The following is a 22030-nucleotide window of genomic DNA, read 5'->3' on the forward strand; positions in this document are numbered from 1 at the left end:
TGCTTAAGTACCATTTACCCCCGTTTTACAGACAGGGAAACTGAGGCACAGAGAGGTTAGGTGACTTGCCCAAGGCCACACAGCAAGCCAGTGGCAGAGCACAAAAATAGCACCCAGGTGTCCTGACTCTTAGTCTCATACTCTGTCCAGCAGAATGCAATTGTCCCTCTTATACAGGCCTGTGCAATCCAGAAGGAAGCTGACTGACAGGTGAATCTGCCTTAATATAATTTGAACAGAATACGCTCTGGTGAGAATTTGGAATGGCACTGTCATAAAAGACTGAGCCATGGGAGTGTTAAAACGCAACACAACATTCAGTCCAAAAATGGTGGGAGGTAAAAAAGAAGGGACACAATGAAACTTTCAGCAACACTTTAGAAACTTGAGGACTGATGCAAGACGATGGGATTTGTTTTTACCAGCTGCCCCTAGAAATGACTATTTCATTCTACGCATCAGCACCACTTTTCAGAAGCTCTCTGAGATGCTGCTGTGCTCACATTGATCAGACATGGTTTGAAAGTGCAGACTGAAAGCAATTCCAATACAGGCTGTTTCTTGGGGGGGGGTACAGAGTCAGATGTTGCTCATTTGCACTCGACAGACAGAAAAGTCTGTTCTCACTCCTCCCCTTTTTGCAGCTAAGCTTAAAGAATACAAAACACCCTTGTATTAAGCTCTCATTACTACCAAGACTTCATTAATTCCACAAATTGTACTACAGGACATTTACTAGTACCATATGAAGCATCATCATAAACTAATCTAAACCACTCTCATCAAAATCAACAACGTAGAGCTTGGAATAAAATATCCTTGGATTTTAAAAACCATGCCTGTCCTTGCTCATCTGCCAATTATTGTTAGTACACGTTAACAAGGTTCCATACGTACAAGTTCAGCTTTGCACAATTCCACCTATTTGCTTATCTTGAGGGTTTGTCTGTGTTGGGGCAGATTAGGAAAATTTCACGTGTGTTTTTGTTACCATCTTCCTCACAGAAAAAGATGTGGACAGGCAAGAAGATTTTGCACAACCAGAATTTTCTGTAGTGGTTCTTTAATCTTTTATTATAAAATAATCAGATTCACTGGGTCATCAGTTCCAACCTGGCGCGTTTGTTTCATGTCACTGAATTGCATCCTGCGTAAACCTAATTATTCCTGTCATTCACGGTCATTTGTTTGCTTCCACGTTCCCTACCTTCAGTACGCACCGTATAAATACGCAGTCTAATTTGCACCTATGATTTCCTTAATCAATACATAAATTATTGAAACCAAGAGAGAAAAATCTCATCCGCCTTCCAGGGCTCATAAAACTGAAGCTGTAACAGAGAAAAGTGGATTCGAGGAACACCAAATTCTTACAACAGTCCGAAGTTTGAAATCCTTTCACTCCTAGCATTGCACTTCCCAGCCTCACCTTTTCCTGCTTCTCTAAAGAGAGGCCAAACCTTGTGGAGGGGGCAGACAGGGAGGAGTAGCACTTTCCTCCTTGTTTCAAATATCCTTCCTCCTGCCCCCTCCTTGAGTAACTTTAAAGTAGAAGCTCCCCAGAAAGGATGGGGAGTCTCTCCCTGTAGGCAGAGACTGGATGCTGGTTTCCTGTGTGTTAATACCAAAGAATATGTGCATCCAGTGTGCTCAGCCCACTGGCATGAGAGCCAGACCTGGAGATCATCTCCCATCTCCGCACCCCCAACCTCCTCCCTCCCCGCCCCCCAAACCTTTTCCCCTAATGTGTGTAGTTGTTGAGATCTCTGCTCCCTCCTCCCCCACCCCCCCATTTGAACCTTCTTGGGCTGGCACTACGCTAGAGTAAGGTGGCATGCCCGCTGGAGTCGTCGTGGTCCACGCTGTTGAGAATAGCTGTCTGGTCTTCAGGAAGCTGCCGATGACAGAGGTCATCTTTCAGCGCTGAGAGGCGGGCGAAAGGGTCCTGACGAGGGTGTCTCTTCTTCTTGCGGAGGCAGACAGCTTCGTCAGGCCACAGTACCTGAGAGTTGGGAAGTTGCTGAACCTGGGAGGCAGAACCATCTGGGGAGGGGGAAGGAGAGAGGAGGGAGACGGACAAGTAATTAGCCACTTTCATTTCTTCAGGGTACCACGAGCAGGCGTGGCATTTTCAAGAGCTTGCAAAAAAAGTCACGTGGAATTCAGTCCTAGCTTGGGCCGAGAAGCTTGCGCCCCAACTAGGATAACATCCCAGCCAGGTGACTTGGCTGGGGAGGGGGTTAATAAAAAGGAGGCCCCGTGAAAGAAGGAGGATTTTTGAAGGAACTCATTCAAAGGACTTGAAGACAAGGTTGCTCCAATGGCAAGGGGGCATGGAGGGAGGGAGGAGAAGACAGAAGAAAGAGTCAGGAGAGAAGTGAGGAGAACACAGGAAGCTAGTTGGGATGCAGGGAGAAATGAAAGCAGAGATGCAAGTAAGGGGGGTGGGGAGCAGAATTAAGGCAAGGATCAGGAGTTTAAAACTTACAGGTCAAAGCAGGCCTCTGAAGGGGCTGGAGAGGGGTCATTTCAAGACTCCCCAGCTGGGCAACTCTAAGCACTCCGGGCTATAAGGGAAGTTACTGCTTTCCATTTTTGGGTTAAGGTCAGGGAACCATTGCAACAAAAACTAGGAGTCTTCATTTTGACAAACCAAAGACGCAGGGGAACCCCAGCCGCCTAATGGAAAGAGCCCGATTCCTCGGAAAGGGACTGCGGAGCAGGGAAATAAAACACATTTCCTACATGAGCTCGGGTAGAGACCGGACGCTGGAATGAACTCCCGTTCAAGTCCAGACTAACGAGCAGGATGGGGAGTCTAGTGGAGAGTCTTGAGATCCTCACACTCACTGGATTGTTTTTTGGATTTCGAGGAGCCCTTGGATGACTTTTTGGGCTTCTTTATCCGCTGGTATTTCAGAGCTTCGAGCCTCTCAGGTGCAGCAGCATTCTGGGATGGAGATGGACGTTTTCTAGAAAGGAAAAGCAGACATGCGCCATCAATGGCTCTCTGCCACACTCTGGCCAAAAGAGCTGTCCCAGGGAAGAAGGTGGCCAATCTCCGCCAACTCTGCCATGGAAAAGGAAAAAGTGAGAAGCCCTGGGCTGATGAAGCAAGTTCAGCTGGATGTGCCGAAGTGGAACACGATGCTGAAGGAAATATAACGCCCTTGTATTGTACTCATCATCTCACGGACAGCTACAGTCCACCGCCCCCCACCCAACTGTTGCCCTCCCTCTCAAACCCTTGGTGAGCATACTTCAGGCAGAAACAGGCAAAGGTTACAGAGAGGTGTTGGACTCCAGCCCTGGCTGCTCCTGTGGACAGAATCAAATGCTTACTGATAGCCAAGCTGCAGAGGAATTCAAAGAGCCATGCTAAAAAAACAACCGGCACCAAGGCTCAGGTCTTAAAATCATTTGTTTCTGTAACTGTAAAACCATTAAAATGAGCGTAGGGGGCAGATTCTATGTCCGACAAGGCACTTCCGGGAATTGATAGCAAATCCCTTTAAATGAAAGGAAAGAAAAAGGCACAAGGAAGCAGGACAGCAGCATCCACATGTGCAGAACAGTGCACACTCCAGCTCTGGCGACAGTAGCCCAACAAACAGAACACAAGCAGAAGTCCTTCCCTTCCCCAACCCCTCAGCAAAAACAGGGACTGTACAGCAAAGACCCACGAAGACTTTGCAAACTAACACAGCTGGAGCTGGCTAGCTGGTGCTCTACTCCGTGAGCGCACAGCCATGAACAGCAACAGAAAGCCGGTAGTACGGGAGCTTCTTACACCACGTCTGGTTTCTTAACCCTTAGACGTTGGCATTCCTTGCTCAATAGGACAGGATGCACCATGCCTTCGGTATTAAAGCGTTTACAAGATGCGATTTCTGGGGCTATGGCTGGAGAATCTGTGGTTTCCCAACATATGATCTTCCTTCAAGGGTTCATTAACATTTGCTTTCAACAGCCCATTTCATTAACTTCTTCCCTGACTGGATTATTCTTTTACCAAAGGGTGTAAGAGGTCGAAGGCCAGCACTTATCCCCACTATTGAATACCTACATGGACTTCCTTTCCCAAGTGTGATCCTATTCCATCCTCGACCCCGAAAAATCAGTTAATGCAAAAGTCTTCCTATCCGCCCCCTATCTTCTGTTTCTGTGGCTTTCTCTTAAGGCAAACACATTGGTATGTCACAACAGTAGGTTCACTGATGCTTTCTCCCCCAGGGACACGAGCAGTGTGGCATTGGATCAAATAGGTGACATGGGATCAGGCCCTAAGTATTTTCTTTCAACTGGTCGGTAGCTTTTACTTGCCTGTCTTTGCCTGTATAGATACTGGATACTACAACTTGCAGAGGGGAAAGAAGGGGTCTGTGCATTTAGGAAAACCTACACCTGGGACAAAGTCATTACTGTGCAACTATGGATCAGCTTTCCATGATGCTTCCACCCATTCTGCTGTCTTTCTTGTTCCTTCCTCCTTCCGACTCTGCTTTCATTTCTCTCAAAAGTGCAAAGCTGGCGCTCACAAGGGTAAAAAGGACTTTGCTAGGGCCAGATACCCATGTGAAGTGCTCTCCCAGAGCCTTCACACAGTTCTGCTCACACCTCCCTTTTGTCCTGCAGCTCTCTCAATCCTTGATGAACTGTGCTCTGCTGGGCTTAATGCCCATGCATGCAATACGCCTGGTGATGTGAGCATGTGCCCCTACACAACTAAGCCAACGGCCACCCAAGAGCGTTCATTGTGACAAAACCAGTATTTGGACCCAGGTTTCCACAGCTTAAAGGACTGAGAGCTCAGCCATTGAGCCACCCATATATTCCCCGTCTTTATATCTCACTTTTTAAAGTAGGAGAGTACATTTGTTTGGTCTCCTAACACAGTCACAAGAGACTTTTTACAGGGGGTGGTTAACAGCGTTTTCATAACTTACAAGCTCTTGGCAGGACCAGTAAATGTCAGCTATTTCCCACCCCCTGATAAACTAGGGGTAAAAGCTGTGAACCAACCAAAAGTCAGTTGTTCCTTATCTCCTGGAAAACACACAAGGGTAACCAAACTTCACTGACAGCTACAAGAGAAAGAGGAAAAGTAGAATCACAATTCTTCCCTGGGCAGTTGTTTCAAAGAATTAGATACCAGCAAGCAACATGGCATTTGAGCCTCCCACCCACCAACACAAGTGGATTAAAGGATCAGGGACTGAACTCACAGAGCAGGAATGGGGTCTCTATCCGCCAGATACTGTGCACAATCAGAAACGTTCCCCTAAAAGCATTCATCTGAACCCAAGGAGAAGGAGTAACTCATCTTCTGCACACAGTTTGTTTTTCTGCATTTTAGGTTATCCAACAGCAGTCCAGCTTTCTGGGATTTCCATTCCCTCCCATTTTCAACAGGGGCAGAAACTGAGATGGGACCAATAAGCTTGGCATTGATGGGAGAAACTGTGCTTAAACTGAGGTGAGATTTTTTTTTTTTTTTATGTGCCTGCTGCATTGCAATCTATGGTAAAAAAAAGTGGGGGTTACTTTACTTTTTTCTACATAAGGATGCCACTGCAGACAAGAGATGGAAACAATAAACATGGTGGGGCTGAAACAACAGAAGCATAAAAACTTCCAACAAAGACACTGGTTATGCTGACTGTTATATTTCTCACAGAAATGGAGCCTTTTGCTGGGAAAATGGAGACGGACCTAAAACGTTTGCAGGTTTGCCTACAAGTCCGCAGGGAATCTGCCTCTGCATCATCAATGACCCCAAACCGAAGGGGGTCTCCATCAGTCACTGCGTCATTTGGAGATAAGTCCCAAATGAAAAGGGAACTTCCTGTTCCAGCTGGAATGTGCATTGAGACACTAGTCTCTGACCCAAAAGAGCAGCAAAAGGATGAATTGCCTTACCTTTTTTTTCTTTTAGAGACCGCGAGGGAAAAAAGATAACTACAAGACTCACATTGAGGTTAAGTGGCTGGAATTTAACCATGAATTTAAGATGAATTCAAAACCACAAGGTTCCCAGAAAAGCCCAAGGATTTGCAAAACCCCTGAAGGCTACTATCTGGGTGTAAGCAGATCAGTCTAGTGCTAAACTGGTCTGGGGAGGATTGAGAAAAGCAGGAATTGGACAAAAATCTTGGATAGGAATTTCTACTCTGGCACTCTAGGGACTCAGCCAAAATACTTTAAGCTCAATTTCCCCAGCTGTAAAAGGAAGATAAACCTCTCACCTGGAGTTTTCAAAGTTAAAAGGAGTTAAGGTGTGGGAACTTTCTTTGCTTCCATAATTTTTACTTTGTAGCACTTCATTGTAGCCAATATTTGTGCTGGGAGATAACTTCCTGAATATTTAACAGATTTAGACCCTGGGCTTCCCATTGCAAGGCAGCGTCCCTCTTTAATGACTGGTGCAAAGTCCACAGTACGGTGGTGACATTTTAAACAGAGAATCCCCTAAGGGCTTCTGTTGCAGTAGATGCTTAGCCAGAGAACTACAGGTCAGTGGCTTAGAAAGCTTTCAAATACTCTTCGGTAACTTGTAAAGCTTACTGATTCTGAAAACGGCACTGGCAGTACACAGAACATCCTGAATAATTTGATTAAGCAGCTGGGACCCAGCAGATGCAACTGAATCATAAGACATAAGGTATAAGAGATCCCCTTTCATGTTCACCACTCATACGGACATCAAGGCTTGAATAAAGTTCAGAGAAAAAGATCTTCAATCCCATTTAAGATGGAAGAGTTGAAATGCCCCAGGAAGCAGGTGGCTTCCACTCAGCAGAAGACAAAGCCCCTTTTTAAATGAGCTGCTTCTCCTACTTGTTGGAGGCATCTAAGAATTTCATCTTCCTAGCTAGATCCAGGATGTGTAAGAAGGAAGGGCCTATGGTTAAATTCTGTCTTTTAACACCACTTTCTGCAAAGCAAAAATATTTTCCAGCTGGAGGTAGCAGATCCAAGTTAAAGCTTGACTTTAAAAAGGCAGAGGTTCAGTGTATTTATCCCTCTTTAGTCTTCCCTATGATTCATATTGTGCCACTGAAGGATTACTAGCTGAGGCCACTCTGATGGTTGCCATCTTCTGCACCAAACATGCACACATGCTACCACCACTCCCCCTGCCCCACTTTCCCCATTTTTAATGTGCAGTTACTAAACTTTCCTTCTTGGATACAACCTGCATGCGGGCCAACACTGAATTTCTCTAGCTAGAGCTGCCAATTTAAGTCAGGCCTGACCAACAGCAGCTTTTCTTATACCAGCCCTGGTCTGCCCTTCTGCTCTGCCAGGGCCGATAACACAGTTTCTGCTCTTTGTGCCCTGCATCTCTGAGCCGCTCTGCCAAGACTCCTCCGTCCTGACCCACAGCACTCCTGCTCTTGAACTGCTACCACACGGCTTTTCCAATACCACTCAGCCTTGACTTGCAGTAGCCCCTGTTATTTCAGCCAGGGGCCTTTTGCAGGAAGGTACTACCACCTGTGACAATGTTATGAAATTAGGCAAATACCCGCTAGAGATCAGGATGCAACGGCATCCCATTTGTTTCCATTTGTTCTCTAGAACAGGACTTGCAGCCACGTTTTCAGAGATCAGCAGCAGGTGCATTAAACCCATGTATCACTGTCACAGAGACAATGAGTAGCTGCTGGAGGAGGACATGACATCTGCTCACCAACAAAATTACATCCTTTCCACCCACTCTTTCTTTCTTCCCCAAATGCAAGTGTTTCTGTTGTAATTTGTTACCAAACCCAACGAAACATTGCCCATTGACCCTGTCCTAGGACAGTGTTTCAGGCAGTTGCCTATGCACAAAGAGCACAACGAACACCAATGGGTTCAGAGAAGCAGAGGAGCTCATTCACCCGGGAGTACTGAGGGCACAGTAAAGAAAGGGAACTTTAAAAAATGCAGGTGGCTTTCTGAAGTGAGCTTCCCTTGAAACGCTATAAAGCATCAGGGTTGGATCAAGAGGACCAATGGATTAATTCTTTGAGTCTTCAACTTAACAGCACCTCCAAATGAGCAAGGACCAGAATCATATGGACCAAAAGTTACTGAAGACACCTCAACACGATTGAGGGACCTCACAGGGTAGCCAGCACCTGACAAAGGGAAGGGAAATACCTAGAAGAGAAGAGTTACAAAGGTCGCATGCCCCGCCATTCCTCCTTGGGGGAAGCTGAAACAAGTCTCCGATACTTGTACCACGGAAAAGCTACAGGACCAGGTCCTCTAGCCCCGTCCAACAAAGAATCTCCCTCTTACTCTTCAAACTTCTTTCCAGGAAGGGGTCAGGAAGAGCAGGGGACGAAGCCTAGGGAAGTGCTGCTGATCTTTTACCCCAGAGTGGCAAGCCAAGGGAGAAGAGCCAGTAAGACCCTAGGGCGTACTGTACAAGGTCTCAGAGAAAGGTCTCTCCACAACACACGCATTACCTGCCCCTCTCCTCTTGCACCAAATGTACAGAGAACTTCAGAAACAGCTTAGAGACCTAAGCATCAGGTGCATCCTAGAGCCTGCAGGTCCAGTCCTAGCCAGGTTTGCTCAACCCCTCATCCTTCTGAAATTATGAAGCGAACGATCTACATGGTTTTATCTTTCTTGTAAGCCGAGGTCTCTTGCATGCTGCATGGACGCTCAAGTTCCCGTGAGACGCTTGTCACAAGAGTAGGACTCTCCCCTTCCCCTCCTCTCTTGGGTGCAACTGGCTGTTACCTCCACCCTAGAGGAGACTGTAAATTTGCAACTTGGAATCAGGCTGGGGTCCTTCTGAAGGAAAGATGCTAGAGAAACATAGCAGTCATATGCCCTTTCCCCACAGCACAGAGCTGCTGCTCAGGCACCGCTGCCGCAATGAGATAAGGAGCTGAGAATAGCGGGGAGCACACTGGAGAATGGCATCCCTTCTACAGGTCTTCAGACAACACAGGTCATCTACACCACAGACTTCACCATGCTGACAGGAGAGGACCAAGGGAGAGGAAAAGAGGGTGGGAGAGGAGGAGGTCGAGGGGGATTTAGAGGATTTAAAAAAAAAAAAAAAAAAAAAAAAAAAAAGAAAAGAAAAAAAGAAGATAAAAATCAGGAGTGAGAAAAACTAAATGAGAGAGAGACAAAAGGGAAAAAAAGAGAGAGAGAAAGCAGCACTCAGACAAGGGACTCACAACTTCTCCAAGCGAGAGTGGGCGTGAAACGCATGCACAGGATCAGCACAGACAGTCTTTAAAGGGGAACCTGTTTTCTTTCAAACTGAAAGCGAGGAGCCCTCCTTCCCCACACAGGCACGGGGCAGTCTCCTCGTCTGCAGGATGGACGTGGCTGTGCCGCTCGTACCCGGAAGGTGCCTGAGGCTTTAAGCACCAGGCATCGGCCATGCTGTCCAAATGAAGGGGAGGAGCACCGGACAAACCGCGGTGCAGAGGAGCACAGGTGCTCGCTCACCTCCGCTGTGGTTTTTGGGTTTCCCACTGCAGTGAGATGACAGAATAAACTCTTCCCAATTAGGAGATACATTCACGCCACATTGGGTTCAATTAAAAGAAAAAAGGAAAGTTACTCGTGCTAATTTGATAATAGCATAAATTATCCAGGCTCTTAAATAAGACCTGCCCGCCCTTCACACAGCGAGAGAGATCACAAAGTCTACCCACTTCAGGCTTCCTGAGGGAATATGAATTAACACTTTGTGGAAAGAGTCATCCAGAGCCATTTGCATTTCTAGCTCCCTGCCCCCAGCTGCCCCTTTCTTCCAGCCTCATCTGCATGCATCCCTAGTCACGCCGCTAGCGGTGCCCCTAGTGCTGATCTGGAACCATCACAGAGCGTGTAAGCCGCTCCTCTGTCTTCATCCCTCTGCTTTCACTACTGTGGTATAAAACCTGACTGGTCTGATGTAAAACTCCAGTGCCTCTCATCCACTGACAATTTTACAACCTCAAATCATAAAGGAATTACTCGACTATACTCTTTATTGGATTTTTTTCTTATTAGAGAGAAGGATTTACTATCCCTTTTTGAGATAACTGTCATCTCCTCTTTGCTGGGGGAGCACCTGCCAATGAACCCGAGGTCCTAGTCCTTCATCACTGTGAGTTTGACAAAGATGTTTTCCTCCTTTCTTCTCCTGCTCCTGGGTTCCTTTCAGCTCAGCCTGTGTGTCCGTGCATGATGGGGAAGAGTAACTGGCTAGCATTTGCCAGTGGCAGAGAATGAGGGAATCTGCATTGCAGCTCCCTTCAAACTCCTCTGAGCAGAGCTGCCAAAAGATTTCTGAGCCCTAAGAGACTGGCTAAAGCCATAAACCCAGATATGAATTTGTGATGTCTTACGTCATGCCAAGACCACTGGTTTGGTTTCTAAGCCCCTTGGCTAGAGAAGTGCTGCCGCCTTGTTCAAACTCCAAAAAACAGCCCTGCTGAGATTTCAGAATATCGCTCCAAGCTGAACCTGGTGTCTGGACTCGAGTGGCCTTTGGCTGCCAGGGCCAAGAGCAGCATCCAGAAAGGTAAGCATCCGACACCCGATTCTGCCAAAAGGATGGAAGCGCTCTCTTCGCACCCTATGAAGGCAATGCTTCCGATGGACACAGCAGGAAAAATGGCATCCTCCCACTACTGGCCACATCCTTTGCGCCCGCCACCCACCTAATGACTTCCACTCTGTCCCCATGTCTTAGCCACCGTCTGAACTCTAAAGAGCCCCCACCATTCGGACCCTTCAGTCTCTCCTCTGCTTGAATGTCCAACCTCTGTCTTGGCCTTGCAGCTCCTACCAGCACACAAACCTCCCAGCCATCCCCCTCTTCCTCTCTGACTGCAGCACAGTCATCCGCACGGGCCTGGGATTTTATTACTTTGGACACCAGTCCCAGCTGTTCAACTCCATTCAGCAGGGCTCTCCTTCAGTCCCGCTGGGCTCCAATTCAGGGCTAGAACCTCAATCCTACCTGTGGATAAATGGCACAGCCATTGTGGCTTCAAATTTCTGGAAAACTGCTGCCATACAGGCCTATGCATCATCACAAAGAATAGCAACAACCGGGACTGGAACAAGACAGATCGCCCTCAAGAACAATCTGCTTAATACTGGCCTTCATGTCACTAGGGCTGGCCTTGGCTTCTGGGCTTTGTAGCTAGCTTGTAGTTGGTCACATGTAGCTTCGGGCCCTTGTGCAGTTTGAATGAAAGGAGTAGGAAGAAAACTCTCTCAGTTCCTGGCAAGGGGTTTGAAAATAAACTTCCAGTTATTCTATTCCATTTCAGCTCCAGTAAAACCCACCGCCATCCCTGCATCTAGGCTCTGTCCCCAGAAAGACAGTCTCTGAAGAGCATTTCCTCAGTGAAATGCTCCAAAGTTTGGTTGCGTTTGAAGTTGTCGGTGTGTTTGAAGCCGTCTTTGCAAGAATCCAGAGAGGGAAGCCGTGCAGATACGGAGCTCTTCTTGCCATTCAAATCACTCTCTTTTAGAACAAAGATGAGGCATCCCACAGCACACGCTGTACTGCCAAACCCTGAGAAAGAGCCTTCTTCCTTCCCCCTGCACCTGACAAGACCCTCCTCCAGCTTCACACCATTTTGGAAGAAAAAAAGCCTCCCCATCTACCAAAATAAAACTGCACCACGGTTCTGAAATATGGTCCTGAATTCACAGAATGAGATCACTGGTCCAAAATAACTTCGTGCTAGCGGATGCCGATTAGAGAGTTATTACTAAGTCTTGCTTATGGAGCACCATTTTTAAAAATTATTATTCCATTATTCAAATTGGTTTGAAGAGCCCAAATTGAAATATTTAAAGGCCTAATTCCCTAAGGTATGTAGTGCGTCACAATCTCAGACTCCTCCGTAGAGTCCAGCGAGATCTCCCGCTGGCCAAAAGGAGGGAGGGCAGAGAGGCACGTAGGAAGCAACTTCCCAACAGGGATTTTAGGACTCTGCGGCTGAGCGGAAAGCAGGACCCCCGCACGTGTGAATCCCAGCCCATCAGACCATGCACAGCTCTACACAACAGAGAAGGAAGAGCTCTCTCCGCCTCACCAATCTTACCTTAACAAAAACTAGAAGCTGCCAAATGTTAAACCTGCCCCCGATGCAGAAAGACCTCTCTGCAGAAATGAGAATATCTACATGCTTTTAAGTGGGGAAACCCAAAAGCCACAGAGACTACGCGCACAAAGGTTTGTCCTGGTATTTTACAAATCCTTATTCCCCTTTAAAGGAAGAGATGGTATTGGAAAAGCCCCTTCCATGTCCCCTCCCATGCCACGCTCCCCGCCACCCACCACAGCCCCCACACCATCCTTTCGGACATGGATCACCCTTACCTATTGAGCTGAGGAGAAGCTTGTCTCGACAACACTGCCCAGATAGCTGAGATTAATCAAAAACAAAGCAGTTATCAACACCCGCAAGGAGCCGAGCTCCGCAACACATCAGCACGTCAAAAACTCCAAAGGAAAAGGAGGAAAAGGAACCAAAACAAACAAATCGTTCAAACAAGTCTGGAGAAGAGAGGGGGAAGAAACAGAAGACAAAGAAAAGGAAATAAAAAACAAAGCGAATGAAAACACTGCATAAAAGCACAGACAACAGTGCTCTGACACAGAATTGTCCTGTGACGTCCCCATAGCTGGGGCTCTTCAGGGTCCCCTGCCTAGGTGAGATTGGAGACGTACAGATATGCGTGTATATATAGTTTTGAAAGCCTCAACAGGATTGGTTTGGGGCAGATTTTGCTACGGTGGGTCCCAACTCCTTAGCAGAAGCACCCCTTCATCCCACTCACCCTGGCGCCTGCAACCAGCAACCAACAACAGTGCTGAAGGGGTTCACTGGGTTTCTAAGGACTTAAAAGCTTCCAGGTACCAGAGAGAGCTGAAGTGAAATGCAGGGAGCATTGCAGGATGAAAGTCTGTCTGCCACCCCCAAAGGCTTCCCTGACGTGACATTATCCTACGCCTCAAACAATGCAGGCTCCGAGTCTGACCACCAGCCTGTCCTCGCCTGCCCCAAACTCTTCTCCTCGCTGAATTTAACTGTTCTGAGTTCAGAGTTGGCTTCGATTCATTAAACCTTACGTTCCACCAGCTGAGGGATCAAGGGGTTAAACCCCACTACGTGAAAAATAAGCATCAAGGAAGACGAAAGGATGGAAGGAAAGCACGTCTACAAGATTCAAGGTGCTGCGAAAGAGACGGAGGGAAAGAGGAGAAAGACAGAGAGAAAAAGACGCTTTGCCTGCTGCAACCCTGGTACCTGGAAAACCAGCCGCTAGAGTTTAGCGCAGCGCCTCCCTCTTTGGGGCAGGACCTGAGAATGCCGGCAGCTTCCTGATTTCCAGTCGGGACTTTTTCCTCTCCTTACATGCTGAGCGTGTGGCTAAGTCCTCGTTTTCTCTCCCTGCCCGAGTCTTGGGGCTGCAGCATCCCTTTTGGAGATGGGGTGGCAGGGTGGCTTTGGCGGCTGCCTCTGTCTTGGGGCACGGTCAGACTCACAGTAAGGAACAGATAGAAGACGAAGAGGCACACGAGGCTGAACTTTCCGGGGAAGCCAAGAGCCAGGAACTAGAGAAGGAAACTGCCAGTGATGCTGGGACACTCACCCAACCAGCACAGGTGACTGAACCCATAATCTAGTTCCTTACATGCCTCTTCATGGACAGCACGCATCCCAAGACACGGAAGGTCCCAAATCGCAAGGAACTGTTGGAGAGTAACATACACCGTGAACACACAAGCGTTTCTCTGCCTAGTTCACCCACTAGCGTTAGCAGTGCCCATCAGTACCAAGCTGAGCAGCAACAGTAGCATGAGCCTCTTCAGAGCAGTGTCCCATCAATGCCAATGGGAAATCATCTCCAAAAGGGATGCTGCAGGGTGTCCAGACAAACCCTATAATATCAGTTGATGATGGTGGGGGAGGGAGTTGGAGGGAGCAGGTGAGGGGAAGGAGAAGAAGGTAGAGGGGAAACTAAAGGTTTCACACACTTACCCCGAAGTGGATAATGTTGTCGATGTAGGCTCTGGTCTGAGAATCTCCTCCCCAGCCCTCCTCGGAGAGGGAATTTCTCCAAAAACATCCATGCTGTCCACGGGCAGGGAGGAGCCCTGGGAGGAGGGGAAACCAGTGGCCAAAGAGGTGAAGGCCCCAGCAGGTCGATAGCTGGGACTTCCTCCCCTGCTGCTCTGAGCTGGGGATCCAGTTGATGGGGTGGACTTGCGGGAGAAGCTGACCGCTGCGGGGGGCTGCAGGGTGATCTCCGACATCTCTGCCTGCTGGATGAGGCCCGGCCGCGGTCTGGCACGTGCGGTCAGCTCCGGGGAGCTGTTGCGGGAGCTGAGGGGGCTTTGGGTCAGAGGGGAAAGCCTTGAAGGTTGTAGCACCACCTGATGTAAACTGGGCTCAGCCCTCCTGACTTGCCGAGGGCTAGGCCGAGGTCTGGGTTGGGGCTCATACCACCTGGTGTCCAGGCTGAATGTGCTTGTGCCGCTGTGGCCGACTGACTCGGACGGTTCATGGTAAGGCAACACGGGTATGCCCATACCTTGACTGGTATGTCTTAGCTGCCCTTGACTTGCCATAGGTTGCATAGGTTTGTCCTGCCATTTGGTGGTGGTGGGCACAGAGGGTTGGCTTCTGCCAGGTGACTTGCCAGTCCAACTCTTTGGTGCCTCCAGGGGCAGAATGCCAGGGTAGGACGCCGGGACCTGGAGGGAGGAAGGGGGCGGCCCCCTAGGAAGACAGGCCTTCGGCTGTACACTCTCGGCCACGTTGCACTGCTGGAGCTGGTGAGGGAATATCATGGGAGAAGCCTCCAGGCCGCTGAACGGGAACTCGGCCCTCCCCCACGGCTCAGGGGATCGGCCCCCCGTGGGCGTCTGAGTCAGGGGCAACGTGCTGTTGGAAGCATTCTCCCCATTCTCCTCGGGGATCGTCGGGTGTCCAAAGGGCCCCTCAGGGTGCAGAGGGGGGGAGGACATGACAGAGCTGAGAGGGCTGACTTCTGGCATGTAGAAAGGTGGAGGGTCCATCTCCCCAGGACTGCTGCTGCTGAGGTAACCGTAAAACTGGCTGTGGTGAAAAGCCCTGGGGGCTGGTGGTCTGGTCTGGCCGGTGGCCTGCAGGCGGCCCTCGAGGGCCCCTGTCCCCTCCAAGCCCCTGTGGAACCTGGGGCTGTATGCTGGTGGCTGAAGGTAGGACTCCTGGCTGGAGGACAGAGGGGTCAGCTGGGATTTGAGGGCTGTTACAGATGAGGGCATCATGGGGTCATCGTTTTCTTCGTCCGACTGGCGGAACTCGGGGTACATGTCCGTCTCCTCCACGAAAGGGAAGCCCTCGATCCGGCGGGTCTTGAGCGAGGGCTCCATCTCGGAGGGGTCCATCACAAAGCGGCCATCTGGCCCACGGCTGATGAGCTCAATAGGGGTGGTAGCCTCAGCTTCGGCCTCAGCCTTGGAGACGCTGTATTTCTTGCTGCTAATGGCCCTCTTGGTCTTCTTGTAGAGAGACAACTCTTTCTCCTTGCTAGGGCTCAGCATTCGTTTGCCCGGCGGGCCTTGATCGTCAGAGGACTCGGAGGGGGGCCGGAGAGTGCGGATGCTCTCGGGACTCACCTTGCCGGAAGACAACCTAGACCACAGAAGAGAAAAAGCCAAAAAACAAAAAACAAAAAAGGGGACGGTCACAGAGAGAGAAGAAAAATCTGGGGCTCGCATATCAGCACAGCTGAGCCACAGGCCAACTGGACCCAAAAATCAAAGCCTTAACTGTTCTCAAAAGAGAGTCCTGGAAGACGACAGTGCAGAAACCATTACGATGGAAGAAGCTTTTCTCACTTTCAGCAATGCCCGCGTGGTTGCGCAAGTTGTGAGGAAGTGAGAATAAGAGAAAAGGAGCAAAGAAGAACCACATCACCCCCCATGCCCCATATTCCCGAATGGAGAAGTGGTCTATTCTTACATACACCCCCAAATGCCAGCAATATTGGCACTACATTTCCTTCAAATTAGCTCCAGAACCCCAGAGAACTAGAGACCAGTGAAGACAGGTCTAGAGCTTGGCTTCATGTCAAGTACTCAAAAACGGTTATGCTTGTTTGAACTATCAGAGCCTCTTGCAGATCTAGGCTGAGAGTTTTCCAACAAGTTCTCTCTCACGCAATTCCTAATGCTTCCGCTTCCAGATAGAAAGGAACATGATAACACATTCCTCTTAAAGGATTTGGGCACTTCTGATTCCAGCTCAACCTAAGAAGTGGAAAGAGTGTCAACCAAACGGAGTGGAAAAAAGTCATCCTTCCTCCCAAGCTTAAGGGAGGGGGCTTGACAGGTATGCAGAGGGAAGCAACTGCATTATGAAAATAGTTCCTCTGTTCCCACTGAGAAGGCTTGGGACATAACAAGTTAAAGGCAGAAGTGCAGCAGATCCAAATGGTGAACCCGAGATAAGGAAATAAAGCGGATGCCAGCCAAACAAGATTAAAAACACTGGGGTGTCCCACATCTTCCATGATTCTCCTGAAGCCACTACGGGAGGTAACCTGAGACTTATGATCACATCAGGAAGAAGCTCTGTCCCTACCAACTCTTTCGGGTGGATGTCCTGAGTAGTTCCAGTAGGTTCTAGGAGTTGTGACAAGCATGGCAAATGGCAGTGATCCATAAGTGCGAAGAGGAAGCTAGAATAGGGGAATAAGGCAAGGCATCATTCTACCCTCTAAGTTCCCCACTGAAAGAACATGCACACAACACACACACAGACATGCTCACACCAGAAGGTGCAAGATTTCTAGACACCTAGCTTCCATTAAGGTTCCCATTTTCCCTAGGCCGCCCCTTCTTTTTTAGCAACCACTTATAATACTTCTAGTACAATTCCATTCCACCTCTACTAGGTTTGCACTGTGCCCTCGGGTCTTTACGCAGGTTCGCTGAATCTGCCTCCTCTCTCGTCTGCTCCAAAACCATGTAGTGTCTTGCAGGTTTTTGGTTCCAAAGAGTTTAGGAATCATCAAAAGCAATGTTAGTCATTTCCATTTCCCACAAGCAGCATCCCTACAAAGAGAAGTCTCAAAACCACTTGACAGATCCCAGCCTAGGTGGCACCTCTGAGTCAGAGATACTTACGGAGACTCCAGACTCTTCCTGCAGTGGGTAATCGAGAGAGGAGGGTCTGGAAGAGAAAAAGGGGAATGCTAAAGAGGCGCAACTAGGCAGAAAGAGGCAACAAACTTCTTACATCAAGAACACCAACAAAAAAAGACACTCAACAAGAGACCAAGGTTTGGTAGTTCTAGTGCTTTAATGGTTGCTGACAACAAAGAGCTCCAGACAAGTTCCTATCAATCCTGTTGCCACAATCTCATGCACCTGAGATGAACAAAGTCCATGGCCCCAAGTCCCCAACCAGTGTAAATCTGTTGCAGTTTTTCTCAACTGATCTTTCTTGTGTGGTTTGTTCCAGTCCCAGTTTTATACAACTGGAGCGATGGGACTTCCACCACTTCCTGTGTGCAATTCTTCTACAGTCTAACGCGGCAGTTCATAGGCTACATGATCCGTGCAGCCCCAGTGGTCTGCGCAGCTGTTCTTGGTGGCCCGCTCAAGGGATTGACTTGAGAACCAAGCACTGGGGGGATCTTAGGAAGGGGAGTGTCTGCATGAAGAGTCTTCCCTTTTCTTGCCAAGAATGAAAAATTTCATTCTAAAACCCCCTGGTCTAACAGTTATCGCCATGCAGAAGATTCCCTCAAGCTCCCCATCTGCAGTTGCTCTCTGTTTCATCTTCACCTCACCCTGCCTCTGCCATTTCTGATCACGTTTTTAGACAGCAACAGAGAGAGTATAGCCTGAATACATCTTTTCTTTGGCACATAAGCACTTCATTTTTCTCCCTGAGCTGTAAGAGGCTAGGGCCTTTTGAACATGAGCTCTAGATTGCCATACACGTCTCTGAGGCTTTATTTTTAAACCATCTATTCAGATCATAGATGAAGAGGGGAAGGAGAAAAAGTCACGGCTGAAGGATGGAGGTAGGACAGGCTTCATCTGGAGACACTCAGGGGTGAAAGAAGAGACAGACAGGGATGAAGATCACAACCAAAACAGAACAAGATCAACACACGCAAGGAACTAGCCTCACCTTTCTTACGCTTGAGTTTCCGTTTGCGTTGTTTGTTGACAAAGCAGGCAGCTAGCGTGCTGAAGAGGATGGCAGCAGCCAAAAAGCAGATGGTGGCAACAATGCCAGCCAGCACCGGGCGAGCCAAACCATCATCTGTTAGGTCAGGCTGTGGGAAAACATCTGGAGAAAATAAAAAGGAAAAGGAAACCCCTCTGAATTACCAAAACTTACTGCAGGGTGCAAGGAAGTGGGAGAATGTGTCAGTATAGCTCACATGCATTAACTGAAGCAACTACCGCAGAACTGGCTGGTTCATAAGACTGCTGAAAGGAGCACAGGATTGGAATTGGAAAGGAGCGCAGGATATCAGGGGCCTGTTCCCTAGTCAGAGAACAGGCCCCTGATATCACTGCCATGTGCGTGACAAGCGTTTCTCTAACAGGGTCCAAAACAACACTGACCCTAGCCTGCATTGCATATCATACAAGCAAAGGTCCCAATAACAAAGAGAAAATCCCTACAGTGTGCCAAAGGGAGAGAGAGGGGAGAGAGAGGGGCCAAGGCATCACCAATATCTTGGACTCCAGCTATGACAGAGCATTTCATGCCTAGGTCACATCTGTGTCCAGCCCAGCCTGACAGTAAATGCATCCTGCTATTATGAGGCAGGTAGGTGGTCCACAGGAGGTGGGCTTTAGGTTCTCAAATCAATAGCCTAGCAAACCAGCAGACACATCCCAATAAAGCAAGGATGCTCAACTCCCAGTCTGAGGGCCAAATCCAGCTTACAGAGCCACGTCATGTGGCCTGCGGGGCTCTCCAAATGTCTGGAAATTTGGCAACTGGAGAGCAGTGGTAGCATTAATTGCCTCTCCCCTGCTGCCAGATGTGGATCCGTGGGGAGTCCCCCAGGCCAGATAACATGGCCATGAGTGCTAGACTGGCCACATGCTGGTGCAAAGCCAGGTGTGCAGGGTCAAGCCGGCAGGTGGTTGCATCCAGACCTATGAGGTGATATTCACACAAGCAAAAGCTACCAAACTCCAGCACACAAGCTCCACAAGAGGAAAGGAAAAGGCTTCAGCTTGCATCAAGCCAAGAGTTTCTGCGGAGCACCACTTGGGGGCAGAGCAAGACTAGATTTGCCCTCTCTCTGCACAGCAGAGACAAGTTACAGCAGATAGCTCGGCCTCCTGTGCCCTGAGCTGATGTAATTTAGGCTCACATCATTCTTATTCCTCACTCTCCTTCTATGGATTATGTTTCTTTCCATCACAACGTGCTAATTTTTGAAACCGGGGTGAGGTGAGGCTTCTCTTGCATCCTGTTCATGAGATGCTCTTCTGTGTTGCGAAGGGGGCTGAACAGAGCTTTTTTATTTTTGTGCTGCAGTGTGTTGCAGTCTGCTACGTGGAGCTACAATACCTTTGCTTCTGCTCCGCACTGCAGTGCTGCATTTCCCAGTATGCAACTTGCATTTCCATTTCGATGCTGTGCAGCTCCCGATTTGGATCAATGTTCTTGGTGCGTTTGGCAGAGCTAAGATTCACAGCAACTCCCTGGCTTCGTCAGGCTCTTGTATGGTACCACACTGTGTTGTGTTGATATATTATGTGCTCTGCTTTCGTACTGGTCTGTGTGGTATTAATACGTTGCATTGTTTTCTTTCCTGTTCCAATTAATGCTGTTTTTTGCTGCTTGGAGATCCATGATGACTTTCTAGTTTTTGTGACATGATCCTGGGAGCAGCAGAGCGCTCAATTTCTACTGAAGTCTGTGCACAGACAGCTTTACACCTCTGGAAGGATCTGGCTCTCCCTTGCTCCTTAGGGAGCAATAATGCTTCCCACGTGCAACTCTACAGGAACGTCTGCATTGTGGCGGCAGCATATCACACCAGGGACACTACAGAGCATTCTGCTTGCCCCCTCGCCCCCACTACCTGCTCCTACTAATATTTCATAGACATTAGGGTTGGAAGGGACCTTGAAGATCATCAAGTCCAACCCCCTGCCCCAAGGATATGTTCCAAATCCACCAGAAGGACCACTCAGGCATTGTCCCAGGGGCAGTTCTCAAAGGCAGGTCTCAGGAACAGTGATAGAGGGATGTCCTGGTGCTACCTCAACAGAACATTTCTGGATTTGGAGCAGGCAGGCAGGTGTGCTCAGCAGGGTCCTGGGTGGGACTCAGCAGAGCAAACACAGCCTTTGCAGTACAGGCAGGTCTGGAGGCATACTGGAACATGTGTAGACATACCCGAGTTAACCTTAATCCGGCCAGTTTCAGTGGCAATTGCTATCCAAGCACATACCCAAGTTCCCAGGCATCTTTATACATCCCCCATTGACACACCTCAAAACCATGCAGCCCCAGCCATGCCATTGCTAGTGCCTGTATTAGCTCAAAGAAGACTAGCCCAGCTGTGCTTATGCGCATCATGATCACACCTCTGACTTCAGTGTAGACTTGCTTTAAATTACCAGTCACTGGAGGAGAAATGATCACCTACCTGTACTGGACACACCAGCTATGTTACTGGGCTCGCTGATGAGATCCTGCATGACAGCCAGAACTCTGAACTCATACCAGGTGTCCTGCAAACACGAAACAACATGTGCTACTGATGAGAAACTTCCTTCAAGAGCAAAACACACCGGGAAGCTTTTGGCAGACCAGCAAATGGAGCTGCCCAACCTTGTTTTAGAAGGACCACCCATCTCTTGGGCCGATAAGGGAATTCCTTTGGAAACCAAACCTGTCCCAACTATGGCAACAAGCAAGAGAGATGCTAAGAATATACCCAAGAAGCTCCCGCAGTGCTGTACTACAGCTGACGTAGCGACTGGGGGACCCCGGGAAGGAGCAGTCCATTGCACAGCCAGCCTGCCTCTGCTTACCTGAGACAAGTCCTTGGCAAAAAAGTCATTGTCGCTTCCCAGGATGGCATCATCCAGTATTTCCCATCTCTCCCCTACACGGAACTCCATGATGTAATGGTCAATTGGAAAGCTATGATTGGCTGGAGGAAGCCATGACAACAGGACTCCTTGCTGTGTCCGATTGGCTGTTAGGCACCTCGGTGGGGTAACTAACACCAGGGGCTCTGGAGTTGTTACAGGGAATGCTGAAGACACACAAAATGGGAAGGAGGTAAGGGGAAAAAATGCATTTAATGACCTCCAGGAAAAAAGTAGCTGGCTCCTGCATCCAGGCCAGCAGCTTCACGTTAATGAGCGCCCATGCCCTTCCATCCTCTGCGCTCACACCTCCTGCAAAGGGCCAGTGCTATCTTGCCTTGATCTTGCGATCAAGCAGTCACCTGATCCCAGCTGACTTCCCACCTGTGGCAGGGGGGACCGGACCCGATGATCTCATGAGGTCCCTTCCAGCCCCTCATGTCTATGAAATCTATTAAATGTGGACTTGTGCCAGGAAAGAGTTAAGCCGTGAGAGTCTGCGACCCTCTCGAGCTCCTAGACACACATCATCTATCTGCACTGGAGAGGACCGCACCGCACCATGGAAGTGCAATAAGGGCTGTTTTATGACTCTGGGTATGGATAGACAAAACACCACCAGTTTAGAAGGAGAGGCTACTTTGCACTATTCAAGCTGATCTACTGCATCTGTTTCACATGCCATTCATCCTATAGTAAACGGAAACTCAACTGCAATAAGTTAGCAGCCATTTCGTTCTGGGGTGAGCTGTCCCAGCATAGCTTCCAGTTACTGCAGGACAGGCACAGACGCACAAAACAGTTACAATAGATCAGCAGACGCATGCTCATGAGCAGCAATTCTCCCCTCCCCCATGTCTGCCGGTATAATTGGTTCATCCAAGCATAGTCTTTCAGAAGCATTAGGCACTGACTGCAGGCTGAGGC

General features: G+C 48.8%; 1 protein-coding gene across 1 annotated transcript in view; it reads right to left on the reverse strand.

The window, feature by feature from the left end:
* Positions 1-566: 566 nt before the first annotated feature.
* Positions 567-22030, reverse strand: part of IGSF9B (immunoglobulin superfamily member 9B) — a gene marked incomplete at its 5' end in the record, with an annotated part of 66400 nt that continues 44936 nt past the window's right edge. Inside the window, 7 exons of the mRNA XM_019546895.1 lie at positions 567-2043; positions 2851-2972; positions 14013-15650; positions 17147-17192; positions 18162-18323; positions 20656-20740; positions 21044-21270. Coding sequence (XP_019402440.1) covers positions 1820-2043; positions 2851-2972; positions 14013-15650; positions 17147-17192; positions 18162-18323; positions 20656-20740; positions 21044-21270 — 2504 coding nt within the window. The remainder of the gene's footprint in view (positions 2044-2850; positions 2973-14012; positions 15651-17146; positions 17193-18161; positions 18324-20655; positions 20741-21043; positions 21271-22030) is intronic.

The sequence above is a fragment of the Crocodylus porosus genome, unplaced genomic scaffold (assembly GCF_001723895.1).
Source record: "Crocodylus porosus isolate Cpor-Errol unplaced genomic scaffold, CroPor_comp1, whole genome shotgun sequence".
Classification (NCBI taxonomy): domain Eukaryota; kingdom Metazoa; phylum Chordata; order Crocodylia; family Crocodylidae; genus Crocodylus; species Crocodylus porosus.